Source organism: Arvicola amphibius, chromosome 2 (assembly GCF_903992535.2).
Source record: "Arvicola amphibius chromosome 2, mArvAmp1.2, whole genome shotgun sequence".
NCBI classification, from domain to species: Eukaryota; Metazoa; Chordata; class Mammalia; order Rodentia; family Cricetidae; genus Arvicola; species Arvicola amphibius.
The window spans coordinates 31547599-31564738 of NC_052048.2; the positions used below are offsets into that span (position 1 = coordinate 31547599).

At 39.3% G+C, this 17140-nt stretch overlaps 1 protein-coding gene across 1 annotated transcript; it reads right to left on the reverse strand.

Moving 5' to 3' along the window:
• Positions 1-14808: 14808 nt before the first annotated feature.
• LOC119808156 (olfactory receptor 6C75-like) lies at positions 14809-15771 on the reverse strand. The gene has a single exon (XM_038320532.1). It carries the CDS (start codon positions 15769-15771, stop codon positions 14809-14811), a length of 963 nt encoding a protein of 320 aa, XP_038176460.1.
• Positions 15772-17140: the final 1369 nt, after the last annotated feature.

Genomic DNA, 17140 nt, shown 5'->3' on the forward strand with positions numbered 1-17140 from the left:
TCTGGTCTGATTTGGCTTGATTGGGATTATTTGCGTTGGCAGAGAGCTCGCATTAGAAAATATTCCTAACAATAGTCTGTTGCTGAGGTTTTCTGTTAGGATTCTACCCTCATTCCAGCCCCATCTCCCTTCTTCTCACATTCAATAGATCTACCCCACCCCCACTCCCCTACCTCCCCACCCCTACTCCATAGACCTTGTTGCCTGTCAGCATGGCATGAAAACACAGGGACGCATTTGCATTCTCCTTCACAGTTCTTTTCAATTCTGCTCACCCTGTGGCTGGCTGCCAAGGAAGGTGAACTCCCTCTAGACTGTTTTCCTCCCTTTGGAACTTGCTAGATCTGAGACTCCTCCCTAGTGGGAGGAAGCATACCATGTGACACAGAGACACAAGGAGGTTGCCTATGCTCCTCTCAAAGCCCCATCCATCATGGCACCCCTGTGGATGCTTGCTAGGGACTGTGACCTCCTCCCAATCCCTCTCCCTCTTTTCAGGACTCAATAGTTCTCAGCATCCACCTCACAAAGGACTCTCCTTCCAACCCAAGGCTGGAAGATTCAAACCATCCCTTCCCTTCAAGAATTGTCAGAGCCCCACTAGCTGCCTGATTGTGACTCTCACGATGTAAGAGGAAAACTGTTCTAAACTACTTGACAAAGCTGCTGAAGGCACCTGATTGTAGCTGTCAGGCAGAGGACATGTGAAAGAGGTTGTACCTCCTCCCAGCCTTCCATCATCCTCTCACTGTGGTAAGTCCCCTACAGGCTTTACAGAAGGCAGGGGAAAAAACGATCCTCGAAGAGAAAAGAATGAAACTCGGTTCTGCCCGATTTTATTGTAATTGATGCTGGACCACGACTTCTAGAGTCAGATCCAGATCATAGTACTGTAGCCATATAAGCACAGAACAATTTTTGAAAAAAGTTTTCAGATAACAGTTAATTCGGTCCCAAGTGCACAACTATTTAAAACATGTTTACATTGAAAGGCCTTCAAAAGTACATCTGGCTTCTCTCACAAGAATGCATACTGTTGACTCAGAGATAAGGCCCAAGATTTAGGGTCTAAGGAGTTTGGCTGAGGTAAGCATAAAGCCTGTGGGTGTTGGGATGGCCTGGCCCTAAGATAACATAGAAGTCATTTAGGCTGTTGTAAAGCACAAATGACAGCACTCATAAGAGTGGGTTTGTGGTCTAAAAGCAATGCTCAAGATTAGGGGAAAGGTCTTGAATAAGGAGAAACATAAATTCTGGAAGATGAGGGCAGAGCCTGTCTCATCAGAAAACAAAGGACCACCAGGCTGTAAAATGACAACATTCCCAGCATTCCAGCAAGAGCAGCTTTGCACTTTGTTCCATGGAAGAGGGAAACTGTGTATAAAATTTTCCTTACTTCTCCAGGGCTAATCTGTGTGCACAAGGCTTTTAGCTCTCCACAACTCCTGACTGGGCCTCTTCATGCTGACACAGGAATATCCCAGGTTCTTCAACACTGTCCATTTCAGCCTTTCCTAATAGCCTATTTCCTTTCCTTAGTGACTTCCAACCAACCCACAGAACTGTTTTCTACCAGAGACCCTACAGCCATCAAAACTGACTGATTCTAGTTAATCTACCTGTACTACACAGCCACCACTTAGTGCGGATCCAGAGTGGGCAACAGCAACCAAAGAATAGAATACCCACCCAGCAAAGTTAAGACAAGATGCAAACATGAAGAGGAAGAAACACTTGAAACATCCTAATTCCAGATGCCTAGATATCAGTACACACACACACACACACACACACACACACACACACACACAGCCAAGACACCATGCTTCCTCTAAAACCAATCAACTCTATTTCAATAGACCACGAGAAAAGCTAATTAGCTGAAGCACAAGACAAGGACTTCAAAGTAGTAATAACAAATAATAAGCTCAAGTACCTTAAAGAGGATATGAACAAATGCCTTAATAAAAACCAAAATTGATGGGTAAAGTAACAAAAGCATTTAACAACATGATAGTAGTATTTGAAATAAATATAATCACCCAAGTCAGTCTAGATTAAAACAAATCTAGAAATGAAAACCCAGGAAGGCTAACAAAAACATTAATGATAAACCTTACCAAAAGGTTACAAGACATAAAAGAGAGTTTCTTGAAGACAAGGTAGAGAAAATGGATGGCTCAGTCAAAGAAAAATTAAATCTAAATAAAATCAGGCACAAAACATCTAGAAAGTCTAAGATGCAATAAAAAAGACCAAACTTATGAATAATAGACATAGAGAAGGGAGAAGAAACCCAGTCAAAGGCTCAGAAAATATTTTTAACAAAATCATAAAAGAAATTGTCTCAAACCTAAACAAAGATACCTATCAGGATTCATGATACATACAGTACATCAAATAGACAGGACCAGAAAAGAAACTCCCATGACACATAATAAAACATTAAATGTACAGAGCAAAGAAAAGATATTACAGATTGCAAGAGAAAAGAGTCAAGCCAAAGAGAAAAACAGGCCAATTAGAATAACATCCAACTGTATTTTATTTTGAAATTATTCCTTTCATTTAAAATGGACTTTTTTTCATATATTATATCCTGATTACAATAGCCACAAATAACATAAAATATGTTGGGGTAACACTAACCAAAGAAGTGAAAGACCTATGATAAGAACTTTAAGTTTTTGAAGAAGGAAATTGAAGAAGGTACCAGCAAAGAAGAAGCAAGAAGCAAGAAGTTGTGTTAAACTCTGGTTTTTTTTCTAGAATTTCTTTCCAAGCCCTCTCAGGTTTTATGTGGATTTAATCCACCACCGCGTTGGCATGCCAATTTGCAGCAGGGAGGCCACTTGTTCTTTTCCCAGCTGCCCAGACTCCCTAAATAACCACACAGAAACTGTATTAATTAAATCACTGTTTGGCCAATTACTTAAGCATATTGCTAGCTAGGTCTTACATCTAGAATTAACCCATCTCCATTATTTTATATATTTACCATGACACTCATGGCCTACCAACAAGGTTTCAGCATGTCTATCTCTGGCAGTGGCTTCATGGTTTTTTCTCTGACTTCAGTTCCTCAGGAAGATGAGACTCAATCTACCTCAAGATCCAACTATACCACTCCTAGGCAACATCCAAAGAATGCTTCATCTTATCAGAACAATGTTTGCCCAACTATGTTCATTACTGCCTTATTCATTTTTAAATTTTTTATTCATTTTACATACTAAACATAGTCACCCCTCCTACCCTTCCTCCTGCTCTCCCCACCTCCCTCCAACCTAGCTGCCATACACTCTTCCAAAAGGGCAATACCTCCCATGGAGAGTCAACAAAGGCTGGCACATTAAGTTGAAGCAGAACCAAGATCCTCCCCTGCTGCATCAAAACTGAACAAGGCATCCCACAATTGAGAATGGGCTCCAAAGAGTAGAATACCCTAGCTCATGCACCAGGCAGAGATCCTGGTCCTACTCTCAGGGGCCCCTGAAACAGACCAAGTTACATAACTTTGCGCACAAACAGAGGGCCTAGTTCAGTCCCATGCAGGCTTTACAATTGTTGGTCTAGTTTGTGAGTTCCCATGGGCTGGGTTCAGCTGTCTTTGTAGATTTTTCCATCATGATCTTTATCCCCATTGCTCATATAATCCCTCTTGCCTCTTCAACTGGTCTCCCGGAGCTTGTCCTGATACTTGGTTATGGATCTCTGCATCTGCTTCTGTCAGTTACTGGATGAAAGCTCTATAGTGACAGTTAGGGTATTCACCAATCTGATTACAAGGCCAGTTCAGGCACCTTCTCAACTATAGCTAGGAGTCTTATCTGGGGTAATCCTTGTGAATTCCTGGGAAATTCTCTAGTACCAGGTTTCTCCCTAACCTCCTAATGGTTCCTTCTATCAAAGTATCTCTTTCATTGCTCTCCTAATCTGTCCCTCCCCAACTCAACCATCCTGTTTCCCCATGTTCTAATTTACCATCCTCTCCCCTCTTCTGACCCCCCTTTTCTGCCCCCCCACCACTGCCAGTTTACTGAGGAGATCTCACCTATTTCTGTAGACAGAAGTTTCTGTCTCACCCAGTCCCACAACTGTTCAGTCCCCTGAAAACACACAGAGGCCTACATTAATTATAAACTGTTTGGCTTATTAGCTCAGGATTATTATTAACTAGCTCTTACAACTTAAATTAACCCATAATTCTTGTCTATGTTTAGCCACATGACTTGATACCTTTTCTCAGTGTAACATTCTCATCTTAATTTCTCTGCATCTCGGTAGCGACTGCATACTGAGATTTTCCTCTTCCCAGAATTCTCTAGTCTGGTTGCCTTATCTATATTTCCTGCCTGGCTACTGGCCAATCAGTGTTTTATTAAACCAATATGAGTGACAAGTCTTTGCAGGGTACAAGAGCATTATCTCATATTGCTTCTCCTTTTTTTAATTTTCAAAACAAGAACTCTAAATCTAATCTCCTTTGTTTAGCTTTTTCCTGACCATTATTGATGTGGGACTCCTCTCTGTATGTTATGAATTCTACTGGTTAATAAAGAAACTGTCTTAGGTTTGTGATAGGGTAGAGTAAAGCTAAGCAGGGCAAACTAAACTGAATGCCGGAAGAAAGGAGGTGGAGTCAGAGAGAAGCTGTGGAGCTGCTGTAAGAGACAGACATACTGAAACCTTACCAGTAGGCCACGAGTCTCATGGTAAAATATAAAATAATGGAGATGGGTTAATTCGAGATGTAAGAGCTAGCTAGCAATATGCTTAAGTAATTGGCCAAACAGTGATTTAATTAATACAGTTTCTGTGTGATTATTTAGGGAGTCTGGGCATCCAGAAAATGAACAAGCGGCCTCCTTACAACAAATTGGCATCAAATGTGACTGACTACATCCATGTAAAACCTGATAAAGCTTGGAAAGGAATTCTAAACACAGAAGAAAAATAATTAAGAAATACAGGTTAATAGATAATTATCTATAATAGTGAAGCTTGTAGTCATGTCAGTTAGGTTTTCTAGGTATATAATTCTGTTAGATGAGTATTCTTCAAATCTTTCAGAGACCTTCAGAATATGGCATTTAAATATTTTAATAACTTAGGATTTTTCGTGGCATGAGACACATCTGCTCCTGGAAACACAGATTACTTCAAGAGGATGATGGGCACTGAAGAAGCACCTTCTGTAGTTAGTTAGGCATTTGGGCAAAAAACTGCTCTTGTCTGGACTGTGTAATGGTATGTTGTGTGAACTGGACATTCAGGACCCACAGAGAAATGACTGCTGAACTTGCCTAAAGGTGAGACAATCTTTTGGGGTTCCTGCTTCATTGAAGAGTCAGCTAGATATTCTGCAGGACACAGAAAAAGATGACTGACAAACTGCCAATATAGGCAAAACTGCTTGAAATTTCCTGCTTTGTGGAAAAGTCTGCTGGATACTAAGTGCCTGTAGACTGAGGATGGATACCTCAACATTACAAAAGAACTTTGGGTGGTTATCTAGGCAGCAAGATGTCTCTGCCATATCTAGAGGTTTGGAAGTTGCTTATAATACACTTCATGTTTACTTAGGAAATATTATATCTTTCTGGAGTCTTTGATGGAGTTGAAGAATTTATAGTTATAGTTTTCCTTAGTTATGACAAAAGATAAAGTAGATACAAATATTGTAACTATAATTTTGCTTGATACCTGTTTTCTTATATGTACTCCTACTATTTTAAAGTTAAAACCTCCCTTTTTCTGGTTTTTGTAATTTTTTGTTATTGTTTTTTGAGACAGGCTTCCTCTGTATCTTGGGGCCTGTCCTGGAACTAGCTCTTGTAGACTAGGCTGACCTTGAACTCACAGAGATCTACCTGCCTCTGTCTCCTGAGCTTTAGGATTAAAGGTATGCACCACCTCTGCCCAACTCCAGACATTTTTTTCTCATCTAAACATGTGTTCTCTTTTTCTGACCACGTGAGTCTTTAATTTGCTAAGAAATATGGATAGGATTAAAATCATGGTTTTGGCAGCTGGATCTGCCCCACTCCTTGACTTCCTGAGAGTCTAGCTTCATGGCAGAGGTACCAGTTTGAGCCACATTTTTTTTGTCACAACTCTGTGGAGTTTCTAGATCCATGCCACCACCAAGAAGCCTGTTGCCAGCTGTTCATAAATACCATTTAAGTGTTTGGTGGCAGGGCCTCTTTAAAGAGCTGCACAGTTTTTGCTGCTAACGCTGAGTCAGGAAGCCTTTCTTAAAGGAGTCATCTCTCTTCTTGCTACTAGCAAACAGAACCCACCTGAGAAAACGCTTTCTATCAAGAAGTCAATCCACTTCTTAAAAAATAACTGTTATTTTATGTCTAGAATCCCTTCTCAAGCTCTCTCAAGTTTAATGTGGATGTAGCTGTCCTACATTTTTGCTACTAGCTCAGTCAGTAGACTGAGACTCTTAATCTCAGGGTCGTGTGTACTGCTTGGCCCATTAGTTCCAGCCTCTTATTAGCTAATTCTCACATCTCTTGCTTTAACCCATATCTAATAATCTATGTAACACCACGAGTGGTGTCTTACCTGGAAAGATTCAGCATGTCTGACCTGGTGGCTGGCTTCATCACAACTCTCTCTCCGAGGAGAGGCACAGCAGTCTGACTAACTTAGGAGAGGCGTGACATCTGACTGAGCCATCTACCTCACTTCCTTCTTCCTGTTCTGTCTACTCCACCCACCTAAGGGCTGGCCAAGGCAGTTTGTTTATTAGCCAATGAGAATCCTCCATCATTTCCCCTTTTTCTGTTTAAACAAAAAAGAAAGGCTTTAACCTTAACATAGTAAAATTTCATATAATAAAACAGTTATCAAGCAAGAATTATAGTTACAGTATTTATATCTACTTTATCTTTTATCATAACTAAGGAAAACTATAACTATCTATCTATTCTTCAACTCCATCAAAGACTCCAGAAGGACACAATATTACCTAGGTGAACAAGAAGTAAGCTACTTCCAAAACTCTAGAAATGACAGAGACATCTCGCTGCCTGGACAGTCACCCAAAGTTCTTTTGTACTGTTGGGGCATCCATCTTCGGCCTACAGGCCCATAGTATCCAGCAGACTTTCCCATGAAGCAGGAAATTTCAAAGACATTTCAGTTACTATCTGCATAACATCTCGCAGACTCTTTCATGAATCAGGAACCCAGAGAGATCATCTCACCTATAGGCAAGTTCAGCAGTCCTCCCTCTGAGGGTTCTCTGTGTCCAGTTTATGCAATAGTCCAGGCAAGAGCAGTTTCTTGCCCAAATGGCTATCAAATTCCATAAGTAGCCTCTTCGATGCCCATCTTCCTCTTGAAGTAGCTGGTGCTGCCAGGAGCAGATGTGTCTCATTGTCATGAAAAGCCCTAAGTTATTAAAACATTTAAAATGCTATATTCTATAGTCTTTGAAAGATATGAAAAATGCCTATTTAACTTAAATATATCTCTATATATCTAGAAAATCTAACTTACATGACTATAAGCTTTACTATTATCGATGATTATCCATTAACAACCTATATTTCTTAATTATACATTACAATTTTAAAATGAACTACACAATCACAATACCTTAATCAGTATCAGAAATACATATACATATAACAAAATTGACCTTAAATTTAAATTACTAAAGCAAAATCCATATCAATGCAAATTACTCATCTCTATATTATATCCCCCTTTAAATGTAAAAGAACACTTATAAACAATATTTGGGAATATGGGCACAGTTATTTCTCTCCAAACTGCTTCCTGATGAATGGGGACGCTGTTAATCAGATCTTTCATGGTGTAACCTGTGTGCCAGGTTCATCTCAGTCATCAGTTGGGTGAAGTAATTTTCTGAAGGTATTCACAGCAGCCTTTGAGGAGGGGTGGTCTATCATACCATATTGGGATAGAAGCAATCCACAGGGTCTCATTTTCTGTAAAAACAAAAGAAGAATCTCTTTTCCAAAGTATCATATCCTTAGATCCAAATTCTGAAGTCAAGGTATTTTCAAAATATATATGTTGGATTAGTTCAGCAACATTTATAAACAAATATCTTTTAGCAGCTGTTGCTTCTTCCTCAGCATTCAAACAATTCAAAGAGAGCATAATAGCATATAGTATCAAGATTCTCTATGTATTTTCCATCTTTGTGCAGCTTTATTTTAACATCTATTTCATTTATTTTTACTTTTACTTTTTTGAGACAGGTTCTCTATATATCTTTGGTCTGGAATAACTCTTTAGACCAGGCTGTCCTTGAACTCTCAGAGATCCCTCTGTCTCTGCCTCCAAGGCATAGGGATTAAAGGTGTGTGCTACCACACCTTGAAGTCACAGAGGTCAATCTACCTCTGCCTCCTAAATGTTGGGATTAAAGGTGTGTACCACCACACCCAACTTCTCTCTTTCTTTTTTCTTTGTTTGTTTGTTTTTTAAGAACTTTAACCTTTAGCCTGCATATAATTTTAACACACTGTAAACCATTTAGAGGTTTTCTTTGTCTTTGAATCTTTCTTTACTGTATATTTCTCTTTTTCTGACCACACGAGTCTTTAATTTACCAAGCAATATAAGTAGGATTAAAGCCGTGACTTTGACAGCTAGATCCAGCCCATTCTTTAGCTTTCCAGACTCACGGTAGAGGTACCGGCTGTAGCCATGTTTATCACCACAACTCTGTGGCGGTTCAAGGTCCCTGCCAACAAGCAAGCTGCAACAGTGTTAAACAACAATCAAAAACTCCCTACTCAGTCGTGTGTTCATGCCCTACATTGGGTACCAAATGAAGTATGAGAGAGAAATTGGGGTTCAAACTGAAGGCCAGAAAACAAAGAAGCAAGCCATTGGTTTTTACTTCTACCTCAGTCCAAAATGGCTAACCTGCCTCCAGGATTCTCAGAATGAGACTGTGATTGAGAGCTGTCTCCTCCTGTTTTATAATCCTCTTTAGGGCTAAATTTAAAGGCATGCACCACTGGGATTAAAGACATGCACTGCCCAGTTTCTATGGTAAACTAGTGTGGCTACTGGGATTAAAGGTGTGTGTCATTGCTGCCTGGTCTATAAGGTTGGCCAGTGTGGCTGTTTTACTTTTCTGATCCTCAGGCAAGCGCTGTTTATTAAAATACAAGTGAAATGCCACACATATTTCCCCTTCCCAGGGCACTCCATGCACCTGTCTTAGGGTCCTCCTTGTTTCCTAGCTTCTCTGGCACTGTGGATTGTAGTCTGGTTATCATTTGCTTTATATATATCCACTTATAAGTGAGTACATACTGTGCTTGTCTTTCTGAGTCTGGGTTACCTCATTCACGATGATTTTTTTCTAGTTCTATCTATGAGGAAAGCGTATGCTGGAGAGGATATAGAGTAAGGGCAACACTCCTCCACTACTCTGGGAGTACAAACTTGTACAGCTACTTTGGAAATCAGTATGGCAGTTTCTCAGAAAACTGGGAATCAATCTACATCAAGTAATACCGCTCTTGGGCATATACCCAAAGAATGCCCAATCATACCACAAAGGACACTTGCTCAACTACATTCATAGCACCATTATTCATAATAGCCAGAACCTGGAAACAACCTAGGTGCCCCTCAACCTAAGAATGGATAAGGAAAATGTGGTACATTTCCACAGTGGAGTATTAATCAACTGTAAAAAAAAAATGACATCATGAAATTTGCTGCATTATTTATAATAGCCAGAAATTGGAAACAATGTAAATGTGGTACATTCACACAATGGGATATTTACTCATCTGTTAAAAAATGAAATTATAAAATTTCACTGGTAAATGGATGGAACTAGAAAAATCATCTGATGAGCTAACCCAGAACCAAAAAGAGAAGTATTGTATGTACCCATTTGTATGTGGATATTAGCTGTTAAGTCAATGATAACCAAGCTACAATATATAGAACCACAGAGGTTAGGTATAGTAAGGAACTGGGGGAGTACAGATGATCTATTTGGGAAATAGATAATGTTATGGATTTTTTGGAAGATGGGGACCACAACAGAAGGATTAAGTAAACAAGGGAAGAGTGGGGCAATATAGGGAATACTGAGAGAGACAGCTAAGATTAAGAGCTTTTGGAGAGGTAGTATGAAAATCTAATATAGTAGAATCTTACACACATACACACATGCACACACATGCACGCATACAGGTGTGTGTATGTGCATATGTATATATATACATCTATGTGTGTATGTATGTGTATATGTGTGTATATTCAACATAAATGAAATTACCAAATAATGGGGGACACAAAGCCCCACCTGGACATCTCTTGTCACCAAATGAAGCTTCTGGTACCAGGTAATTGTTACAACCAATTGAATTTCTGGCCAAAGGGGTAAGAATCCCCAAACAACACAAGTTTGGCCAAGTCTATATATATAGGTTGCTCTCCACAAATGGACACCTTTTGCTGAAGACAACACCTACACAACTCGTTGGGCACAGAGAAGTTGAGCTGATACCTACCTAGAGCCTTTAACACTAGTGGCTAGTGTCCTTGAGAACAGAAGGCACTCTGCATGCTACCAAAAGAGAAACATAAACTCCAACTCAGCTACAAACCCTTATATCTACGGATGGTGTCTTGTCTGCAACATACACTAGTGCAATGGTGGCACAAAGCTTGTAGGAGCAACCAACCAATATATAATTAGACTTAAGGTTCACTCAATGAGATGGAACCTATACTGGACACTGCTTAGGTGACCAAGAACCTGAAACTAGACCCCAGGGTGAAACCAAATACTACTGTTCTACTAAACGAACAAGAATGTAGCAATAAAATTACTCCTAATGAGATTCCACTAAACTCATAGATCTGTACCTTGTTCAATAGTACCTTCATCATCAGAGAAGCTTCCTCCTGCAGATGTGAACAGACATAGACCTATACATATGTGTGTATGTGTTTGTGTATATATATATATACATACACATATGTATATGTATATATGTATATGTAGAATAGAAAAAGAAAACAAATGAATAGAAGGAATGGTTTTGTGTTTTTGTGGTAGTCCTGAGTGTAAGAATGTGTGGGTCTCTGTGTCTAGGCCATTTTGTTTTGTTTTGAATTATTTTATTCTATTATTATCCCCTAGAAGCCTGTGTGTTTTCTAGTGAGGGACACAGGGGATGGATGTGGATGGGAGGAGATGTGGGGAGGAACTGGGAGGTGTAGAGGGGGGTAAACCATTATCAGGATATATTGTATGAAAAGAATTATTTCAATAAAAGAAAAAACTATTTACATATGAGGTTGAGAATAAAAAATCCAGGTAAACATAAAAAGGGGGCCCTTCCCTCCCTAAGTTGCTTTTGGTCATGGTGTTTTATCACAAGAGAAACCCTCACTAAGAAACCAGGCAAATGTGACTGGCGGCAGACACAGATCTAAGACTATGGTTATGGAGGCTCGGGGGAAGGGAAGAAGCGACCTGTCTGTGCCGAGAGCTTGAGGGGAGGGCAGAAGAGTATGCTGGAGTTGAGGGCTAAGGGATCTTATCTGTGCATACTGCACCGGAAGCTAGGGATGGTGGCAGAAGTGAGGGTGGGCAGCTGAATGTCCCCAGGATAGTTCACCTTTCAACACTGACAGTTAGGAGGGCAGCAAACCCTTATTACAGTCCTTAATGGGTACTTAATCTTGATATTTGGAAGTAGTGCAAGAAATTTAGTAATGCCAAAAGTCAGTAAGCATACAAAGGAAAAAACTGAGTTACTCGTTGATTGCTGTTGAGAATGCAAAATAGCATACCACTTTGGAATACAGCTTGTCTGTCTGTCATAAAAATACATTATACAACTAAAATACAACCAATATTTCTATATTTAGGAATTTATTGCAGAGAAATAAAAACTTACATTGTACATAAATACGTGCTCAAGTCTTTAGAGAAGGTGATAGCTGAAAATTGGAAAAAAGTAACATGTCCTTCAACAGGTAGACTATCCTATAAAATGTGATATATGTTTATGTGTGTGTGTGTGTATACATAAGACATACCATATATGCATACCACGGAACAATAGTCAACAGTAAAAAAGAATGATCTATTAATACATACAATATTTTAAATGAATCTTCAGGTAATTATGAAAAATAAAAAAAAACAATTCCAAAGGTTGCATCCTATATAATTACGTACATGCTTGTATATTTCTATTATATACATAAATATATATGTATGTGTAACTATATTTGTTAAAATGAAAAGTTACCAAAATGGAGACCTGAATAGTAATTATGTCAAGAAAATAATGAACATGGCTGTATGTGATGAAAGGAGTCATCCTGGTGATGATAGAAATTGTCTGAATTTGGTCTCTTCAGTATCAGTGTCCTGATCTCAATATGCAAATCATATATACATAAATAAAATTATATAATATTTGTATATACATATATATATATATATAATGTTACTTTTGGAGAAAATTAAGTCAAGAGAGCATGGAGCCATTTTGTATTAGTTAAACATGAACATGAATCTATAATTATCCTAAAATTAAAAGTTTAGCTTTTTTATTCATTTACTCACTAGTGTGTGCTTCTGAGTGTGTGTGTGTGTGTGAGAGAGAGAGAGAGAGAGAGAAAGAGAGAGAGAGAGAGGAGAGAGAGAGAGAGAGAGAGAGAGAGAGAGAGAGAGAGAGAGAGGCGGGGTTATTGGTGCACAAGCATGCATGCCACAAGAAGTACACCAAGATCAAAGGACAACTTGAAGGAATCAATTCTCCCCTTCCACCATGTGGGTTCCTGGGAACAAACTTAGCCCAACCATCTTGGTGGCAAGTGTCTTTACCCATTGAGCCATCTTATAAGCTCCCCCAAAGCTTAATTTTTAAAAATTATTTTTTATTTTCTTTACATTTACTTATTTAGTGGAAGGCACAAATATCGTAATGCATAGAGTCAGAGGGCATCACATCGATTTAGAAGGTCAAACTTTGGCCATTGGGCTTGGTAGCAAGCACCTCTACCCACTAAGCTATCTTATCGGGCCAAAATTTAATTGCTTTCAAAGTCCATCATTTTTTTATGGAAAGCTTGTCCTCTGGGGACCAAGTTTTGCTCACTGAAATAATAGCCAGAATTCTATTCAGCATTTCCCAAAACATCATAAAGAAGTATGTAATTCATTATGTCTTCCATGTCCCAGAGAGATTCCAGTGCAGGTATCTGATACCTTGTGAAGACAGAATCTTTTTAATAACAAATGCACACCGGAAACTGAGTGCCAGTTCCTGAAAGAATGACTGGCTCTTCTGTGGGGTATGATGGTCATTCTTCCAACTGGATTGAAAGACAGTTAAAATGCACATCAGATTTCTGGTGCTTACAGCTGGTGATTCACTACTGTTGGTTTTGATTCATAAATATATAAATATTTTTTGGAGAGGTAAAGGCAAAGATAGATCTGTCCCTTAGCAGACGTTAGTCTCAAGATATTTTATAATTCTTTTCCATATATAAAACATTTTGTAACTCAACAGTCTTTGAAAGGCTAAAGGTTTTTTATCAGATTATGCCATAAATTATTAATATTTACTATGCCTTAAATAAATTAATAATAACTAATCTCAAATATCTAGAAAAGGAAATGTACATTTAAATAATACACACACAGAGAATATCAAGTATACCCCTTACATATGGGTAAACAAGGCTGGTTTGCCTTAGATTTACTATAAGCCACTTCAAGGAATCTAAAAACCATAATTGACTTGATTTTAATGCATTTTATTATTAATTCATGTGTGTGTGCATGTGTGCACATACGTGTGTGTAGCTGTACTAAACTTTTATGATTCTGAGTTCTACTAAATTGTGGTATAAGATGGCAGCCAGAATTTGACTTAACCCAAAACATCACATTAAATTATGTTAGCAGAAAATATCTCTTACACGCTATGGACCATCTCCTAGCATAGCAACATAACTGGTACATGCCTTTGCAGTCTAAATTCTAAGTAAAAAATTCATATGCGAAGATGTTTTGCATTTTTTGTTTCAAGACCCCATTAAAGCAAAATATTAATAATATTTAATATATCTGAATGGTGATAAATTTAAAGTATGCATATCGAGCACCCAGAGTTAAACTATTTATGCCTCTAAAACAAATGGATCCAAAGAAATAAAGAAGTATGTTTATCATTGATTTTTTCAAACCTAATTTTTTTCTGAGGTTTTTACTTCAGTAAATAAAGTGGTAAAGAAGAAATTTTACATATTTGTCCTTAAGTATCAGAAAATTCAAGCAAAAGAATGTATCCCACACATCAAATATTGAATCTGATTGGTAACTTATTTTTAGCTTAACGACTTAATGTGAGTCTTATCTGTCAAAATCCTTCCAGAAACTTCATGAAAAACAAAATTCATGGATGTTCAAGACCTGAATGTGAAGCAACATAACATTTGCATACAGTCTATGAAACCTGCAGACATATGGTTCAAAAATTTGAAGACAATTATTTGATGAATATTTGTTAGGCTCTCCATAAATGCTATCGGGTTGAATTAATATAAGGCCAATAAACAGAAATGAAGATATTTTCATCACAAAATGGTGAACATTTTTTTTCAAATTGTAAAGGGCATTGCAAGATAAGGGAGCAAGGATCTAGTGAACTTAGAATAAACCAGATCACTATACAGACATTTTATAGAGAGGGTTTCCACGGTAGGGGAGCTTCACTTAGATGGACCAAGAAGACGCACCTTTTGTAGAAGGTAATGCTATTTCTGTAAGTTCACCCTGGACAGTGCATTCCTCAGAGCCTGGTGGACCTGCTTGTTGCGCAGGGTGTAGATGACAGGGTTCAGAAGCGGGGTCAGCACTGTGTTCACAAGAGCAGCCGCTCTATTGGATTCCAGCCGGCTTGTTTGCTTCGGTTTCACATATATGAACACGCAGCTGCCGTACATGAGAGAGAGGACGATGAGGTGGGATGAGCAGGTGGAGAAAGCTTTCTGTCGATCTCTGGCAGATGGAAGGTGCATGACCGAGAAGAGAATGCTGATATATGCAAAGACAGATATAATGATAGATGTGAAAAGGACAACCAAAGCGACACCAAAAGCCATTCTTTCAAGAGATTTAGTGTCTGAACAGGAGAGATGAAGTAAGGAGCCAAGGTCACAGAAGAAATGGGGAATGACATTGGAGCCACAGAAAGACAAAGAGGAGAGCTTCAGAATTACGCCAGTGATCAGAATGAAGGAAAGCACATAGCTGAAGAAAATCAGAAGGAAACAGACCCTGAGGTTCATGATGGTTGGGTAGTGCAGAGGCTTGCAAATGGCCAGGTAGCGATCCAAGGACATCACAGCCATATGGAAGAAAATTGTTGACCCAAGAAACAAAAAGAAAAAGGCTTGCGTGATGCAAGAAGCGAAATGAATTGCTCTGTCTCTAAAAAGAAAGATAGACAGCAGTTTGGGGATTACGGTGGAGACGAAACAGCCTTCACAGAAGGAGAAACTTCTGAGGAAGAAGTACATAGGGGTCTGCAGGTGAGGGTCAGTCCAAGTGATGGCGATTATGAATGTGTTTCCTACGACTGAGGTCAGATACACCAGCAGGTGCACCGCGAAGAGGACCTTGCCTAGGTGCTGAGCCACATGGAACCCCTCCAGCACAAACCCCACGACCGTGGTCTCATTCCTCGGCTCCATCCTTGTTCCTGATAGTCTTGACATCAACCGTCTTCATTTGTTAGGCAAATCTGCTATCAGCAAAGAATAAATAATTGAATTGGTGGCCACTTCTTTTAAAAGTTGTTTGCCCTAAGCACGGGGCCTGCAGGGGTCTGCACCGGGCCATTGGCTTAGTATTTTGTAGAATTCCTAACAGTGGGATCAATGTGTCTCTGACTCTTTTGCCCCGTCTTGGGACTCCTTTCCTCCTGTTGGTTTGCCTTGTCCAGCTTCATTTTGAGAGCTTTTGCCTTGTTTTATTGTAGCTTGTTTTGTTGTGTTCGGTTGTAGGCCCTTGGAGGCCTGCTCTTTTCTGAAGGGAACTGGCAGAAGAGTGGATCTAGGGAGATGGGGAGAGGTTAGAGGAACCGAGGAGATGGGGAGAGGTTAGAGGAACCGAGGGGGAACTGGATGTATTATATGAGAAAAGGACTTATGTTCAATTTTTAAAATGTTCAAATAAAGTTGATTGCTCTTATTACTCTAAGGAGTCATATTTTAATTGAAAATACTTTATCGTAAATTATTTTTACATTTCTCACTTCTAAAATAGAGATGTGGAATGTGTAGTCTGGTTTTGTGTTGATTTTCAGAATCACATAGTCTTAAAAATATTATCTCTGGATGATATCACATACGGTAAAGAATAAAAACCGAGAACGATGCTTTTGAAGGTGAAACACACAAGTACCACAGACCACTGCAGGTGTCACCCTACAGAAAACAGTGCTGGTTTCTGGACTACATATGTGTGTGTCCTAAAGATCTCCTATGTGCTGACTGGAAATAGCATGAGGTGGCTGTGCTCCAACTATCATAATCCCAAGCTGATTTTTAAACAAAGTCTGTGCAGAATGAGGTATTTCCCACTTCCCAGAAGGGGTAAAAATGCTGCCTACCCTAAGATTCTCATAGCTATCCAGTGAGGTTAAGAGGAACTGTGTGTGAAGATGGCAAAAAAAGTGCAATGGAATTTTGTCCAGGCACAAGGAAGAAAATCATAACACGTAACTCCATGTCCTGCCCCATCTACTATCCTCGCAGAACGGAAGTTTCTGATTCTGCTGTCCTTCACAATTTGTCCACAGCCCTTGCCTTCCTGTAAACATTGTTAAAAGAAGGTTCCGCTGCAAATCGAATCAACAGCTGAAGGCACATTATTATTTCAAAGACATTGCGGGGTAGGAGGCAGAAGGATGTGTGACAGCTCTAAGAGGAAGAGTCTGGGGATTTGAGGGAAGCTGGTGCTCCAGTGGAAACACTCAACACTAGTCAGCTCGGTTTAATTTCCTGACTGCCCAGATGGACGGCTTTAGCTGTGCAGGAACCACACAGTACTAGCTTAACGACCAATCGATTTCAAATTGTACAT

Bases quoted from the DNA above. Each gene is read 5' to 3' on its own strand.
- LOC119808156 (XM_038320532.1), bottom strand. From the start codon at position 15,771: ATGTCAAGACTATCAGGAACAAGGATGGAGCCGAGGAATGAGACCACG.